Source organism: Ascaphus truei, chromosome 19 (genome assembly GCF_040206685.1).
Source record: "Ascaphus truei isolate aAscTru1 chromosome 19, aAscTru1.hap1, whole genome shotgun sequence".
Taxonomy (NCBI): Eukaryota; Metazoa; Chordata; class Amphibia; order Anura; family Ascaphidae; genus Ascaphus; species Ascaphus truei.
This window is the reverse complement of record NC_134501.1, coordinates 10,716,143-10,731,657: the sequence shown is the minus strand read 5'-3', so window position 1 is coordinate 10,731,657 and position 15,515 is coordinate 10,716,143. Positions and strand designations below refer to the sequence as shown.

General features: G+C 44.7%; 1 protein-coding gene across 1 annotated transcript; it reads right to left on the bottom strand.

The window, feature by feature from the left end:
- Nucleotides 1–7: 7 nt before the first annotated feature.
- On the bottom strand, nt 8–10,626 carry POLR2C (RNA polymerase II subunit C). Its single transcript, XM_075576513.1, has 9 exons — nt 10,471–10,626; nt 7,032–7,081; nt 6,173–6,241; nt 4,748–4,800; nt 2,442–2,570; nt 1,411–1,462; nt 786–954; nt 541–615; nt 8–214 (listed from the first exon to the last, which is right to left on the bottom strand). Exons 1-9 carry the CDS (start codon nt 10,554–10,556, stop codon nt 70–72), a joined length of 828 nt encoding a protein of 275 aa, XP_075432628.1. The 5' UTR covers nt 10,557–10,626; the 3' UTR covers nt 8–69.
- Between the last annotated feature and the right edge of the window lie 4,889 nt (nt 10,627–15,515).

Below are 15,515 nucleotides of genomic sequence, written 5' to 3'. Positions count from 1 at the left end.
GGCAAGGTCAGAGAGAAAATGTTTTATTATATAAAAAAAAAAATACAATAAGGGAAGGCAGAGAGGGGCTCAGTTAATGGTGAGAACGTCACTCTGGATTTCATGGCTGAGCTGAGTCTGGAGATCACTGAGCTTCTTCTTCAGACCGGACAAAGCCGACAGCACAATGGTCTCAGGCCGCAGGGATCCACACGACTCCACGTTGTAATAAAACCTGGGCAGTGGGTGTGGGGCGTTATAAAGAAGGGCGAGAGTTACTATAAGGAGTCAACCTACATTCATGAAGCAATGAGATGTCAAGACATTGAAAAAAAAGTACAATATGTAATGAGACTGCTAACCAGACGAGTTCACAACCTGGTGGGGAAAACGTGGCAAATTGAATCACAAGTTACAGAAAGGAGCAGGTGGCATTGACCGCTTGTATGAGAATAGCAGTGTTGAGCGTTCACAGCCGCCTTCCCCTACATGCCACTCCCCCCACGCCCTATATTCTTACACCATTGCGTTTTCCATTAACATTCCACAGATAGAGCTCACCTTTCTGGCTTTCCATTGGGATCATATGGAGCCTGAGCCTCTTCTTCATCAATTTCAGAGTATTCACTCTTTGGCCTGGGAAGAAGAATCACTTAGAGTCCATACAGGATGAATGTTCAAACCCATCCAATGGAGCCAACCCGGCCATTTCAATGGGCGCAGGACACGGCTGCATTCCTCTGTGCATATTGTATGTTACTCCCATTTCTCCTCCCCCCCCCCACCCCCTGGTCTCTGCACTGTACCATTCCTCAGGCTTGGGGTAGACCGTGTGCCTCAGGGCGTTGTCTGGGTCATACTCGAACGCGACCCCTGCGGTGGGGTTCCACTTGGCATGTTCCTTCCCAAAGCCCTTTTTGGCATAAGCTCGGAGTCGCAGCTCCTGTCCCTTTCTCAGCTTCACCAACAGTATGTCTGCGGGGATATGAGGACAGTGGTGTTGGATAAGGTAGCTCCTCAGACCTATTACTACGACAGTGTGTGTGGGTTCTATTTAAAAGTGCAATGGCTCCTTGGACCAAAGAGTAAACATGATATGTGGTATTATCCCACTATCTGATAATGTAGCGTACGCACGGTGATCCTGCAATTACAGCCATTTACTTGAATGGCAGCTAACATTGGATCATTGTGCAATACCCTACACCGGGTCATAGTGAATCTGCCCAGTGGCGGCAATGTAAAAAAGCCATGTTATAATTGAATTGTGCTAATGATGGGGCTAGTCCCCAAATCTTTGTATTTCTGCATATATCTACTAAATGGTTCAGTTTTTGTAATAATTTGAAGTGCTGGCAATAACCTGCTATTCCAGTAGAAATGTACATGCTCTCCTCCTTCCCACACCTCCCTGCGTCTTCCCAAACTCACCATCTTGTTCCACGTAGTCATTGGGGTCACTGTCTTTGCTTCGTGATGTAACCTGCAAGGTGAGAAGTTCATGGGAGACAGACAGGGATCACAAATCACAGCGGTGTAACCACACTGGGATACTCCGTGTCACACAATGATGATGCAGAAGAGCCTTCAACTGGTTAGATTTAATGGTCAAAAAAAAAAAATAGAATTAACTAGCATTTACCCTAACACAATTCCACTAGAGGTGCTATGATCTTGCATCCACACCGCAAGATACATACAACTATACAAAAAAACGAACTGGATCAGCACGCACAAATAATAATGCAGGACTTACATTTTGCTTTTGGTCTCACCAAGTTTCTTTAATGTATCCAAAAAATCAGCAATACATAAAAATCAGATCACACAGGGAGAGGAAATGTTATCAAACACACACTTATGTGCGCACAATACAGCAACGTTTCAAGGTCCCCTGGCCCCTTCATCAGGCTTGATTATAATGTCCATCCAAGGAGATTTAAATAGTCCCTGTGGACACGTGTGCCCCTAATCAGAGTCCCTCACTGAAATGCTGGATTTCCTTTCCCTGTGTGTTCTGATGTGTCTGTATTGCGGCTTTTTATAGATTAAAGAAGAAACTTGGTGAGACCAAAAGCAAAACGTAAGTCCTTCATTATTTTTGAGTAGTGATCCAGTTTGCTTTTGTATAGATTTAATTGTCTAGACATCTCCATCAAGATAAAAAAAATCTCTACTACTGACCGGCTTATTATTATTCAAGCTGATAACTAAACGGTGACCCCATTACCCAATTAAAATATTTAGAGACAACAAGCTAGATCGATGGCTACCTAGCACGAAATTTACTATACTGTTGCTGCATAATTTAAGGATTTTGCCAAAATTGGCAATTTCCGCAAGACTACAGATTGGAATGTTCAAAATCCAGCACCAATTTCCAGCTGGAAAGGTCCAGCTTTTGAGCAGACTTGTGATGGAGAGATACACTCTGGCCAAGAGACATGGAGTCTGGTACTGACCGGAATGACCCGGGGGTTGGTCGAGATGAGGTCACGCGAGGTGACATGCCGCGTCTGGTCTTCGTTGCACCTGACGTCCAAAGTGAACTCCACTGAGCACTCCGGACAAAACTCATCGCACGTACAGTCCTGGGCACAAGGGCATTTATAGACAAAGAACAGTTACGGTCAGCTAAAAATGTGATTCTCATTAGAACTACAGGCCACCCAATGAGCGTGAATGTGTTAACACCTCTGCCATAGGTAGCGTGTAACACACTCCCACCTCGGTCTAGGAAATTTGACCGTTTAGCCGCCACTCACCTCGCCGCAGCGACATCTCTCCGTCGGCCGTTTCGCTGCCAAAGTAAGCCCCTAACCTTACCCTTTCCCCTAAAACACCCTAATCTTTAATACGAACGCAATCCCCTAGCCCAAAACTCCTATCCTTAACCCCCTACCCGCTAAACTTCCTTCAGTTAACTTACCTTATTGGTGAAACGGCCGGAGGCGGAGTGTCCAGTGGCAGAACAGCAGCGGCGAGGGGTCCCTCGGCAGGCAAATGCCGGCACGACTTGGTCATTGCCGCGACCAAATGTCTGATACCGTACTCGCCTTCTACCCAAGTGAACTAGTGGCCGTGATCTGTTCAATGGTTTCAATCTCGTCAACTGGTTCTTTACCAAGTAGGTGTTACGGTGAAACTACTCCCACAGCAATCACACGTTGTAGATGTTACATCTTTTAACGTCTCTCTCTCGTGTGATGTTCCTGTGTTGCCCAGGATAGTCCCTCTCAACAGAACATAAAACCAGGAACATGATACGACAGAGTGGGCGATTACAAGTGCTACACATTTCTAAGGAAAAAAAGAGGGATCCAGCGCTCCACGGATTTCTAGATAAGTAAATTTATTGTGCCACACAGCGTTTCGACCAATAGGTCTTTCTCAAATGCCTAGTCACTTGAGAAAGACCTACTGGTCGAAACGTGTGGCACAATAAATTTACTTATCTAGAAATCCGTGGAGCGCTGGATCCCTCCTTTTTCCAAAGTGTATTTTGGATTTTGCCTGGCAGGTACTTCCTTGAACCAGCAGCACCGGTAAACTGTATATTTATCTTATTTGTGGAGTGCAGCCTTAACCCTCTTTACATTGACACTAATTTCTAAGCCAATCATTTACAAAGAATGTTGGCGTTAAGGATTGCCACCAGCGGGGGAGACACGTTATTTCCTTTTGTCTTATTCTCACTGTATTAGCTGCTCCTCTTAAGTAAGGGCAGTGACCTCAGACTGAAATTAAAGCTTTGTCTGTTTCTAGCTGCCATGTTGTTCTATCCTAGACAGCAGGATAGGAACTCTACTCTCCAACTCTAGGAAAGATTAAGAAAGGCAGCAGGGATATGGATGTATGCAAGGATGGAAAACAACATTCTCCAGTAGAGAATTGCACCTTAACCCCTTCACTGCTGTAGGACTTTTATCAAATGTACCAAGGACCTTGCACCTGCATGACCTTTATAATGTTTAGAAATGTCCTTTATAAAAATGAAGGTTCCTCGTGTGGTGCTATAGGATGTCTGATTTCACTTCTAGTTATTTCTACCCTGACGATTCTTTTTTTTTTAAAACTGTGTTTAATTCTTACAAAATGAGCCAAACCCCTAAATTAGAATGGCTGCTAAAAGCCTCTCTCTTTGTCACTATTTTCTTACAATGAATTCACCGAGTTGGATAAAGAATATTATCAGGTCAGGATAAGGCAGATTTACTGCAGATTTACTGCAGATTTACTGCCTTGACTACAGATTTACTTTGTAGTCTGTATGGAAAACTCTGCTCTGCCTAGTGGGCTAAAATAAGTGAGAATAAACAGGAGTTGCAATGTAAACACAGGCTACAACGCATACAAATAAGGCTGGTCATCTGTTTTAAACTCGCTTTCAAGGGGACACATTCTTTAGGTGACATTAATGGTATGGCATTATAAATCAAGATTGCAGTAAAGATTAAAGGCTGGGTTTAAGCGCCACTTGGCAAAAACATTTACAGAATGTGTCAAATGAAAATAGAAACTGAATTCCTCCCCATAAACTTGTGGACACATGGGATATTCTAAAAGCTGCTTTGACAACCTGCACGAATCATGATGTCCCATTTAAAAAATGTCCATGCAGGGTACTAAATGGAGCGCATTGATTACTCAACGTTATAGGCCTAATTTATGAATGAAAAAAGGCACAAGGAGCGGACAACACAAACATGCAGGCAATCAATGTTTATTCCCAAATTATAGCACTTGGCTAGAAGGTAGAAACACATACCCTGGAGTACTGCAGCTTATCCACAATATCATCGCTGGTCAAAGGTATAAGCCCTGGGGAAGACATGTCACACATAGAACATAAGAGTGTATTAGGCAGTAACAAGACACCCCTTCTCTCAATTCAAATCACCCCCACTTTAAAGGCAGGCTACACACCATTTCCAAGGGAGAGATTTATCTTAGATTTGTAATGTTACTTCTAGCAATGGATGCGAGAGGCCTGAGTGTATTTATTAAGCCTCTGCTTGTGTAGCTGGACTGATGCTGACCAATACGCTTTAGAATGTAGTGGTACCACACGTCTGCATGGAAGTGTTCTTCAGGAAATGCAAAGAATACCGTGTGGCTCAATCAGTCTAACAAAAACGTTGCTCTCTTATTGTAGTGTCGACATCTCGGTGCCCGTATACACCTCCATCTGTCGTGTCCTGATTACGGTGCAGTAAGTCACACAAAATGTGTTTGTTGCAAGACCGATTTGTGCCACACTGTGATCTTTGCCGGTTCATGGCACACCGCTACCAGGTACACCCGGCATCTATGAATATGGTATTTCCAATCGGAGTGCATCCTGATGTAACCCTGTGCATGGTGTATGCGATACACTCACACTGCCCCCTAGCAGATTCTTCTCCAGTGTGACATGGACACATGATTCATGATAGACAGAGAAGAAGCCAATAGGAAAGGCTGTGGAAGAGGAGGGACAAAGAGGGATTAAATCTGTCAGAGGGGCTGCTACAGCATGTAGTCAGTCTGGGGTGGAGTCCGAGTGATCTCAGGACAGACTAGGAGTCAGTCTCTCCTGCATGGAAACCCAGCGGAGCAGCAAGGAGTAAAGGAAAGTTAAGAGAAAAAGGGCTAGCATTCTCTTAGAGAGAACCGAGACGGTTCGTCTGAGTTCAGGACGAAATCAGGTAACAGGTGCAGCGAGTAAATAAAGCAAGGATCCCACAATACAGAAGGGTATCAAAGGCTTTTTGAAGAACTGGCCTGCCACGGATACACTCTCAGAGATAAGAGCTCCTACATTGTGCCGGTACCAACACACAGTCCCCCCTTCAGACACGGGGCTATACAAATATAGGGAGAAACATTGGTACACGAGTGTGCAACGTTTAAAAACACAGTAATTCTATGTACATGATCCTCTGGGGATCATATTTCTGTATGCCTGTCTGTGGTAATATAAGGTTACTATAAATACGTTTGTTATTCAAGGCCAGGTGTCGTGTTCTAATATCTGGCTTTTGGGATGCATGTCCAGTACGTGGGTTCACACTATTATAACGGGGAGCAAGACTTAGGCTCCCACCTTAGTGTATAGTGCTAGTCTAAGTGAAAGTAAAGAGGGGTTACACTGATATTACATATTGATTGGTCTCCCTTCCCTACACAGTTTGCATCTCCTCACTCTACTCACCGACTCTGTGTGCTATGAATTCATCGTGCAGGACAGAGGAGTTGGCATCTATCTGCACCCAGTCAATAGCTGTAAAGAAAAGCAAAGGTTCAAGGGACAATTCCTCTTAGGACCAAATAGCCGTGACATTAAAAAAAAAAAAAAAAACAATTGTTTGTCAAACACCCCCGCCTCTCCCATTCAGAGGCTCCTAAGAAATTGTATTTATTTAAAATAAAGCAGCCAAATCTTTGCTATTAGCATGATAAGATTTGTTTAGAAGATAATTAAACTGTTAAATTATTTACAGACTTTCTTTGGCCTGCCACGTGCGCACATCTCAATGTTTCTGTACTGTACAGTATCCTCCAATTATATTATATCGGAAAACTTATTCTCTTACCAGCCTGAGGCAGAATAGAAAATTGTGCCAGATTTGAGCGGTCTATTCCGGACACACTTTATTCCGCACCTTTTAAATACCTAGCGATAGAATTTAGATGTTGAATAGCTTATCAATGTAACCAGCTTCCAGATAGGTAAAAGTTTTAGCTTAAGTGAGGTTTGATCTAGTCCATGAATGGTGCTATACATACCTTCGCATACAATAAACTGCATGTGTTATAGGGCGTCGCAAGCAGAGCTAGCAATCACCTCTGCTTCCAGAAGTCGTGCCCCACAATGCCTTGCATATACAAGTGTTGGAAGCTGAGAGGTGATTGGCAGTCTTTGCAGCTATGGGCCCCTTGGTAGCAAATCATAAACTTTGAGGAGCATTGGAGGGGAGTTACATTTTGAGTCCTATCTACAAAAGGAGCAACTGTAGTGATCATACACAGTAACCAGTGAAACAGAGGGGAGACCGAAAAGCTGAACCTACCAATAGTGGGGACTTCTGCTATAAATACTCTTCGGATGGAATTAGCAATCCTGAAAGAGAAAAAAGGGACATAGGGATTGTCTTTGCTACTTAAAGATATACTGCTACTTAGTTTTTTGATTGAGAAATTTTTATTCATATATACACTTATTCACTCGGAAAACATCAAATATCAAAACGGACGGACGGACGGACACACGTCTCAAACTACTTACATAGATTGACAGAAAGGACTCTCTGACCCGAAGAGCTTACACACAATGTTTACTTGTACTGTATATATAATGCACTAGCCTCTATTAGTACTCTTATGGATCTATGTAATGTGCTGCATATAAAGTTGGTGCTTTTAAATTTAAAAAAAACCCTATGAATATGCAAGTTTTGTGGTCTTGAATGTATCAAATCAAACCAACCACTACAATATCCATGTTCCTAAGATGGACTGCTCCTTAAAAAAAAAAAAAAGTTTTATTTTTTTCAAAGGGGGTAGTCGATTAAAATTGAAATACAAATAGAAACGGACTTTCAGTCTGAGGACGGGTCAGAATGCGTTGCACAGCAAGAAGTTCTGAGCCCTCCCGCATTGAAGGGGTTAAACCTTTATAAAGTGTCCTGCTTTACTGCACACAAGGCCAGATGCAGTTAAACAACCATACATTCTCCTTTTCTTGTAAGGTTTATAACCATGGGCGTGCGTCTATGTATCCGCATGGTATTTGGAGCAGACCTGCAGCACAGGTAACAGCGGTGTGTTACATCTGATGCAGCATGTTAGACACGCCACTGCAGATTTCAGGGAGTTTTTTTTTAAGGGTAAATAAAAAGGCAAAGAAGAGAGATGCACACTTCAATACATATCAGAATGCTTTGATGCATAGGTGCAGGGTGAAAAAGCCGTGATACATAGAAGCCATGAGTTGAATTAAAGGGGCGTCCTTACTAGCACCAAAGTATACAAATGGCAGTCACATGTATCTAATGAGTTCCATCTGGATGATTGTTGCTTTTTAAGCATGGCTACATTTATTTAAGGAGGCTGATTGGATTAATTTATTTACAGAACACTGTTTCTAAATCATTTATCAGGGATTAAACCTTTACAGACAGATATACAGTATGGTGATGTACAGTATACGACAATATTGGAGCATAATTTCCAAAAAAATCTCACATGCGTCCTAACAGTTTGCTCCAGTTTTTCCCCATGTGATATGGCGAGTGCCCATTGAGGTTATATGGCAATATACGGACGTGTTTCACATTTGGCATCTATGCAAAGCATTCCCCACGACAAAAAAAAAGTGCCTGGTCTGACCTGACATACTTAAACTTGTGCCCAATAATGTGGATGAAAGGCATGACTGTCAACCCAAGCATTTTCACATGGATTCATCAGTGTCCAGCTGTTTCATGCATCATATAAAAACATACAATCTAAAACATGCAAAAACATGCAGGTATCCCCTTCCCAAGCAGGTATCCCCTTCCCAAGCAGGTATCCCCTTCCCAAGGTCCCAGTTTGTCTTAAAGCAGCAAAACATGAAGCACTGCACACTTTTGTTTTATTACCGGATTGAAGCAGGGGGTCTCCAGAGCTGAACTGTGTTCATTTCCGTTCCGGGGACCCCCTTCCTCCAGATACTTATCTCCCTCGGGGTTGGCATAATCTCTGCTGCTAGGGAGCTTGTGTGCCTAATGAAATGGCAGCCTAAATCTCCCACTTCACATGGACCAATAGGAATCTGTGACGTCAGCCCCTGCTGCTTCCTTTTGGCCCACGTGACCTGAACATTTAAACTCGCAGATACTGGCACCCCCTTACAGAGAGATCAGTATCTCTGGTAGCATGGGGTCTCCAGAGCTGAGATTAACACGGTTCAGCTCCAGAGCCACCCTGCTTCAATCCTGTAATAAAAAATAAGTTGTGCGGTGCTGCGTGTTTTGCTGCTTTAACTTCTATGTACTCACTATACAATGTTATTTTCCTCCCACGCTGTACCGAGCTGCAGTGCCATACAAATAAAAAGTAATACAATGGAGTCTGTCAGCACCCAACACTAAAATATCATGTTTCTTCCCTCTAGAGCCACAAATCCCACTGTTGTGAGGCCTTAGAAGCAGACATTTCTGACATGAGAGCGTTTGATGAACTATTAATTCTCACATTAAGTAGATGAATTTATTGAAGTACAGTATACAGGAATGTGTTATTCATACAGCTACTATATACAGACTAGTGAGAGGCAGCGCTTCTGCTAAACACAGATGTAGTGCCTATTATTGTGTGGTGTGCAGTAACAAAGGGAGCAGGCCCTGGGTGCAATAGAGTGCTCCTCACTTTACATACGCACAGTTACTATGGGAGCAAGCCGTGGGTGTAACAGGGACAGGGTGCTCCTCACTTTACGTACGTGCAGTCACTATGGGAGCGGGACCTGGGTGTAACAGGGTGCTCCTCACTTTATGTACGCACAGTCACTATGGGAGCGGGCCGTGGGTGTAAAAGGGTGCTCCTCACTTTACGTACGCGCAATCACAATGGGAGCGGGACCTGGGTGTAAAAGGGTGCTCCTCACTTTACGTACGCGCAGTCACTAAGGAGCAGGATCTGGGTGTAACAGCGTGCTCCTCACTTTACGTACGTGCAGTCACTATGGGAGCGGGCCGTGGGTGTAACAGGGTGCTCCTCACTTTACGTACGCGCAGTCACTATGGGAGCGGGACCTGGGTGTAACAGGGTGCTCCTCACTTTACGTACGCGCAGTCACTAAGGGAGCAGGACCTGGGTGTAACAGGGTGCTCCTCACTTTACGTACGCGCAGTCACTATAGGTGCAGGACCTGGGTGTAACAGGGTGCTCCTCACTTTACGTACGCACAGTCACTAAGGGAGCAGGACCTGGGTGTAACAGGGTGCTCCTCACTTTACGTACGCGCAGTCACTATGGGCGCAGGACCTGGGTGTAACAGGGTGCTCCTCACTTTAAGTACGTGCAGTCACTATGGGAGCGGGACTTGGGTGTAACAGGCTGCTCCTCACTTTACGTACACGCAGTCACTATGGGAGCAGGACCTGGGTGTAACAGGGTGCTCCTCTCCAAGTAGAAGTCAGTAAAGTATACGGGTGCAAGTGATGTGCGCAACAGTGACCCTCACTTTAACCCCTTCAACGCCAGAGAGGGCAGCAAAGTAATGCCTTGTCGGACCCTCTGGTGCCGCAGGGGGGTAATGGCATGACACATGGCGGCGGCCCGTTATCAGCGTGACCGGGCGATCCTCACTAAGGTACACGGCAGCAGGGCCCGTGTCCCTCACACCCAACCAGGCGTGACGGGCCCACTTCTCTGGCACTCGGCTGTATATAGGCGCCTGTGACCATAACACCGGCTGTGACCTCCCCCCCGGGGTACTAGACACGTATAGAAAGGGTCTCTCACGCCAGGTCCGTGTTCTCCACGATGAACTTGACGTTCTCGTCCGTCAGCTCGGTGAGGCGCACGATCGGCTGGTTGGCGTACGGCATCTTATCGCTGACACGCACGCTCCCGCGCTGGTGACGTGACGTCACACGGGCGACCGGAAGTGAGGCGGGCAAGAGCGGCGCTCTTCTCCCCACCAGAACCATAGAGTGGTGACAGTCACATTAACCCATCCAGCGCTGGAAGGTTGTAGCGACACGTTGCGGAGCACAGAAAGGTTTTTTTATGCATATAGGAATATTTATATTTATATATATGAATATTCAGTGTCTGCAATGGATGTTTATGGTTTTAAAGGGGAATAAATGGCAGTTTGCCGTATAAAGCAAATTAAAGGTCATGTCAGGTCAATGCTAAACATTTCAACGTTTCTGCCTCCAGAGGGATCTTCCTCAGTGCTTCTTAGGACCACATGGTCTATACGAGGAGTAGCCAACTCCAGTCCTCAAGATCTATGAACAGGTCAGGTTTTCAGGATATCCCTGCTTCGGCAGTCTTCCACTGAGCCACCTGCGCTGAAGCAGGGATATCCTGAAAAGCTGACCTGTAAGGTTGCCCTTGAGGACTGGAGTTGGCTACTCCTTGTCTATACCAGGGCTGCGCAATGTTTCCAGGGTGCGCCCCCCTTACTGCTTCCCTCCCTGCTAGCGCCCTGCCTCCCTTACCTCCTTCGGCATCAAATGGCGCCGCGGGGTCATGTGACGAAACGGTGCCATGCCAACGTAACGTCACATGACCCGCGGCGTAATTTGACACCATGTTGCCATGGCAACGCGTCACCGAAGATAAGGTAAGTAAAGTTGAAGAGGCCTCATGCGATCCCCCGGCATTCATTTAAATGCCTTGGGGGAATAGCGCAGGTTCTCTGCAACCGCCGCGCCCCTCCCCCCCCTGAACAATCTTGTGCCCCCCAGTTTGCCTATCAGCATCCTCAAAGATTCTATTTGTATATTTGTCACGGTAAAACCAGTACAAGCAGGTTGGGCATTGCCCAAAAACAGTAGTATACTGGCCAAGCAGTTACAGTTGGCGGGTCAGGCGTTCACGTACAATGTATCTGATTGCAGACCATCCAACATTTGGCACGTGAGAATAGGTGCACTTTATACGCTACGTCAGTATGGGATAGAGGAGCTACCCAGCAAGTGACACCTCCTAAGGAGACACAATTTACCATATGCAGAGGTCAAGTTAGCAATAAGATGTGTATTATTCGATTCTTTGTATATAGTAATGAAGCACCTGCTATAAATATGTATATTGTAGACAAGACAGATTTAATCTGCTCCACCTACCACACAGTACGATAAGTAATGAGAGACACTGTCCCTGATCTGCCTGGCAGCAGAAGACAGGAGAGATGCGATTGGATAGGACGAGTGTAACGTCATGAGGAGAGAGCGAATGATAGTTGTAACAGTTGGAGAGAGAGGGAGAGAGAGAGAAGTCGGTTGTGAGAGCTGTTGAACTGAGGTGCAAAGCGGTAGCAGATCTGGATACGTACTGAGCTGTTAAAGCTGCAGACCAAGCAATATCCTACATGTGTGGTTTTTTTTTGTTTTTTTAATAAATCAGTTCTGTACTATGAGAAAATACTTGTAGCATTTTATGTTAAAACAACTGAATGGCATTTTTAATGTTTTATAATGTAATAAGCTTTTTTGTTTCTATAGCAACCATTTACAAAGTCACTTCCTCTTCTGAAACAGGCTCTGGAACACCCCTTTTTGAGCCCTGCCCTCTCTCTAGCAGTGCACCAATTGTATCTAGTGACTGCCTGGTCACATTATCTTCCCTACCGAACTTTGCATCTTTGGTCCTCTTCTGCTGCACTGAGAGACTTTCAGTGAACCCCTGAGCCGCGTCTTTGCCGGTCGATCACAGGAGAACAGATCGATCTGCAACTTAGCTAATTACTTATCAATGTGTGGATTGTATGGATGCAAATATTGAAAGGAAAAAAAATGAAATTTAAAAAAAAAACGGCAGCTTGGACTGCTGCTTTAAAACCGGATAACATACAGCCGGAAGACCTGTTCCTGAAAGTCTGGGTATCAGTCGTGAACATATAGACACATCTCACATCTCACCCCTAACAGCCCTGCAACATGATTACCCACCATCTTAAGATAAGCACTCCAATGCGTGCCGGCATTAACATGGACCCATTTGGTTGCTACATTGGACACTGGGACTATATAAGGGACAACGGAACTGCGTCATTTACTGTGTATAATATTGTGTTACATTATGTTAAATTAGGAGGGTTTTTCTATAAAAATAGGAGCACCTAACCATAAAGTATGTATGTGTCTTGAAGAACAAATTGTATAATAAATCTGTCTTGACTAGCTCAACATTTCGGCTTCCCAATGGAGATATATATCCAGTGTAAATAAGGAAACAGCACATTGCAGGGAATAAATGCAAAAAAAGTGTATTAAGCAAAAAACATAACAGGAAAAAAAACGTTTCGAACCCCTAAAACAGGTCCTTCAGGATTTTTATTGAGCCACTTTTTTGGCACTTATTCCCTGCAATGTGCTGTTTCCCTAGTCTGTAAAAAAAAATGTACTTACTATTTGTAATGAGAGAGAAAGAGAGAATCGTCCACATGGGTGACTTTTTGGGAGCAGAGAAAACCCAGTGGGCAGGCAAAGTCGAGTTGGGAAGGACGGAAACATCGAGGAGAGGCATGCAGACAAGGTCATACCATTAGCGGTAAATATCTCCAATATTCCCCTCTCCACTGAACAGGTTAAGGTCCTTAACAAAGGCCTTTCATTTATTCCCATCACGCCTACAGATCCCCTCGAATTGGAGGTGAATCTGGCTAGGGTTCAGATGAAAAACAATCACGTACAAAATGTCAAACCACTAAATGTACTTAGAATTGAAATACAAAGAATGAAAATGTTAATTATCAGTTTGTGATGTGAACACTACTAACTGTAATCTGTCTCAACCGCCCTGTGAAGAATGAACTGTAAAAATGTGTAAATCCTTGTATACGCAATAAAAAAGATTGAAACAAAAAAGAAGAAAGACCCCATTATACCTGTATTCTATACTCTGTCACAGATACATAAGAACTCTACCAAACCACCCGACCGCCCCATAGTATCGGGGACAGACTCTGTGTTCCCACCACTAGCAGTGTTTATTGACAAATTACTCCATCCCTTGGTCTTCAGCTCTGCTTCTTACATCCAGGATGCTACCCTTCCCTTTTTAAATAAGATCAGGGAATTTCCAATCACGAATGAGGAACTAATTTTGGTAACATTAGATGTCAACAGCCTGTACATATCAATCCCCCACGATGATGGGTTAGAGGCAGTGAAATTAGCACTGAATGCAGAAGGTTACTTTACACCAAAAGAAAGGATGTTCATAGTGGACTTATGATAATCTTGAGAGAGAATTACTTCCTATTTGAGGACAGTTACTATGTTCAAAAGCAGGGCATGGCCATGGGATCCAATGTCGCCCCCACAAACGCCAACATTTTTATGAACAAATTTGAAGAAGAATTTGTGTTTCATCCCCGGTTGTTCAGAGCACATGGGCGTATATTGGTGCGTTACATTGACGACATATTTCTCATATGGACAGACACAGAGCATGACGTATTGACTTTTATTGGGGACTTGAACGACGCCAGGGACACTATCGGTTTTACATCACAGATGGATAAAACATCTATCAATTATTTGGATACGACTATTTCTATCCAAAATCAGAAACTGGAATCAGATGTGTTAATTAAAAAAACAGATAAGAACAACCTATTACACTTCAGGGACAGTTAGGGGCTTGCCCTATAGTCAGTTCCTGAGAGCAAGGCGGATTATCAGTAGTCCTCTAACAGTCCCTATTAAGTTAGATCAGGGGTGCGCAAAGTTTTGGAGCTGCGCCCCCCCCCCCCCCCCCGTGTGCCAGCCCCAGCGCTCGCGCCACCCCCCCTTTTCTGTGACCCGGCGTCAAATGACACCGCAGGGCATATCACATCATGTGACCCGCCCCGTCATGTGACTCCGCGTTGCCATGGCGACACGTTCAGAAGACTACTGAATCCCGGTAAGTTGAGGTTGCAGAGGCCTCATTTTCTGAAGCTAGGGTCACGTGTGATGTGGGAATGGCTCCCGATAGCATTAACTCAGCTCCCTTTTAAATCACTCCAAGCCCTGTAATATTTCCTCCACTTTATTGGGAAAGGCAGCGGAATACAGATACTTGTGGATGGTATGTAGTGGTGATTATTAGTTAGAAACCGGTAAAAAGAGATGGCCTCACCATGGGGGATGAACAGAGAAGGGTCTTGTACTCGCTGTCTCCAGGGTGGAGAAGGAAGTGAGGGGCAGTGTGGGTAAAGGGAATAGTCTAGGGGCAGACTATCTCTGAACAAACAGGAGGGAGGGCAGACTAGCCCATTCTGGTGAGGATCTCAGAAACTGCAGTAGCAGCTCACTGATTCCATGCCAGGAGGCAAGAAATGCAACATTGTTGCAAGTTACACAGGCACAGTCTGTGTGCAAACTCCATGCAGCTGGGAATAAGATCTGACAGGCAGAAGCTGCAAAGGAGAGAGGGGAGTGAGTCAGAAATGTAGTTCTTGTTCCATGACACCTCACGTGGCCCCCCCGGCATTTAACTTAAATGCCTAGGGGAAGAGAGTGGGGCCTCTGCTACCGCCATGCCCCCCCAACAAAATCCCGCCTCCCCGTTTGCGCACCCCTGGGTTAGATGACATGCAAAGAAAGTTAGCAGAAAAAGAACAGATTTTTCCCAGGAAAAAGCAGATTTAAAAAACACTGTTTGTGGAATTGTCTGGCTATTTCTGCTTTTTGGGATAAAGTTCTGCAGTATATACAAAAGGTTATTGGGGTAACTACAATCAAAGAGCCCTTAGCCTTTCTGTTTGGAAATAGGGAAAGTTGGAAAGAGGTCAATGTAAGGAACAATGTCCCCAGGCTAGCAGAGATTGTCTTGCTTGCAGCAAG

What these genes read in the sequence shown, in the direction of transcription:
- POLR2C (XM_075576513.1), bottom strand. Translation starts at nt 10,556, where the DNA reads ATGCCGTACGCCAACCAGCCGATCGTGCGCCTCACCGAGCTGACGGAC. An exon ending in AGCAGAAGTCCCCACTATTG is followed by an intron (nt 6,242 to 7,031) that starts GTAGGTTCAGCT and finishes TTTTCTTTACAG; the next exon opens with CTATTGACTGGGTGCAGATA. An exon ending in CCAACCCCCGGGTCATTCCG is followed by an intron (nt 1,463 to 2,441) that starts GTCAGTACCAGA and finishes CTCACCTTGCAG; the next exon opens with GTTACATCACGAAGCAAAGA.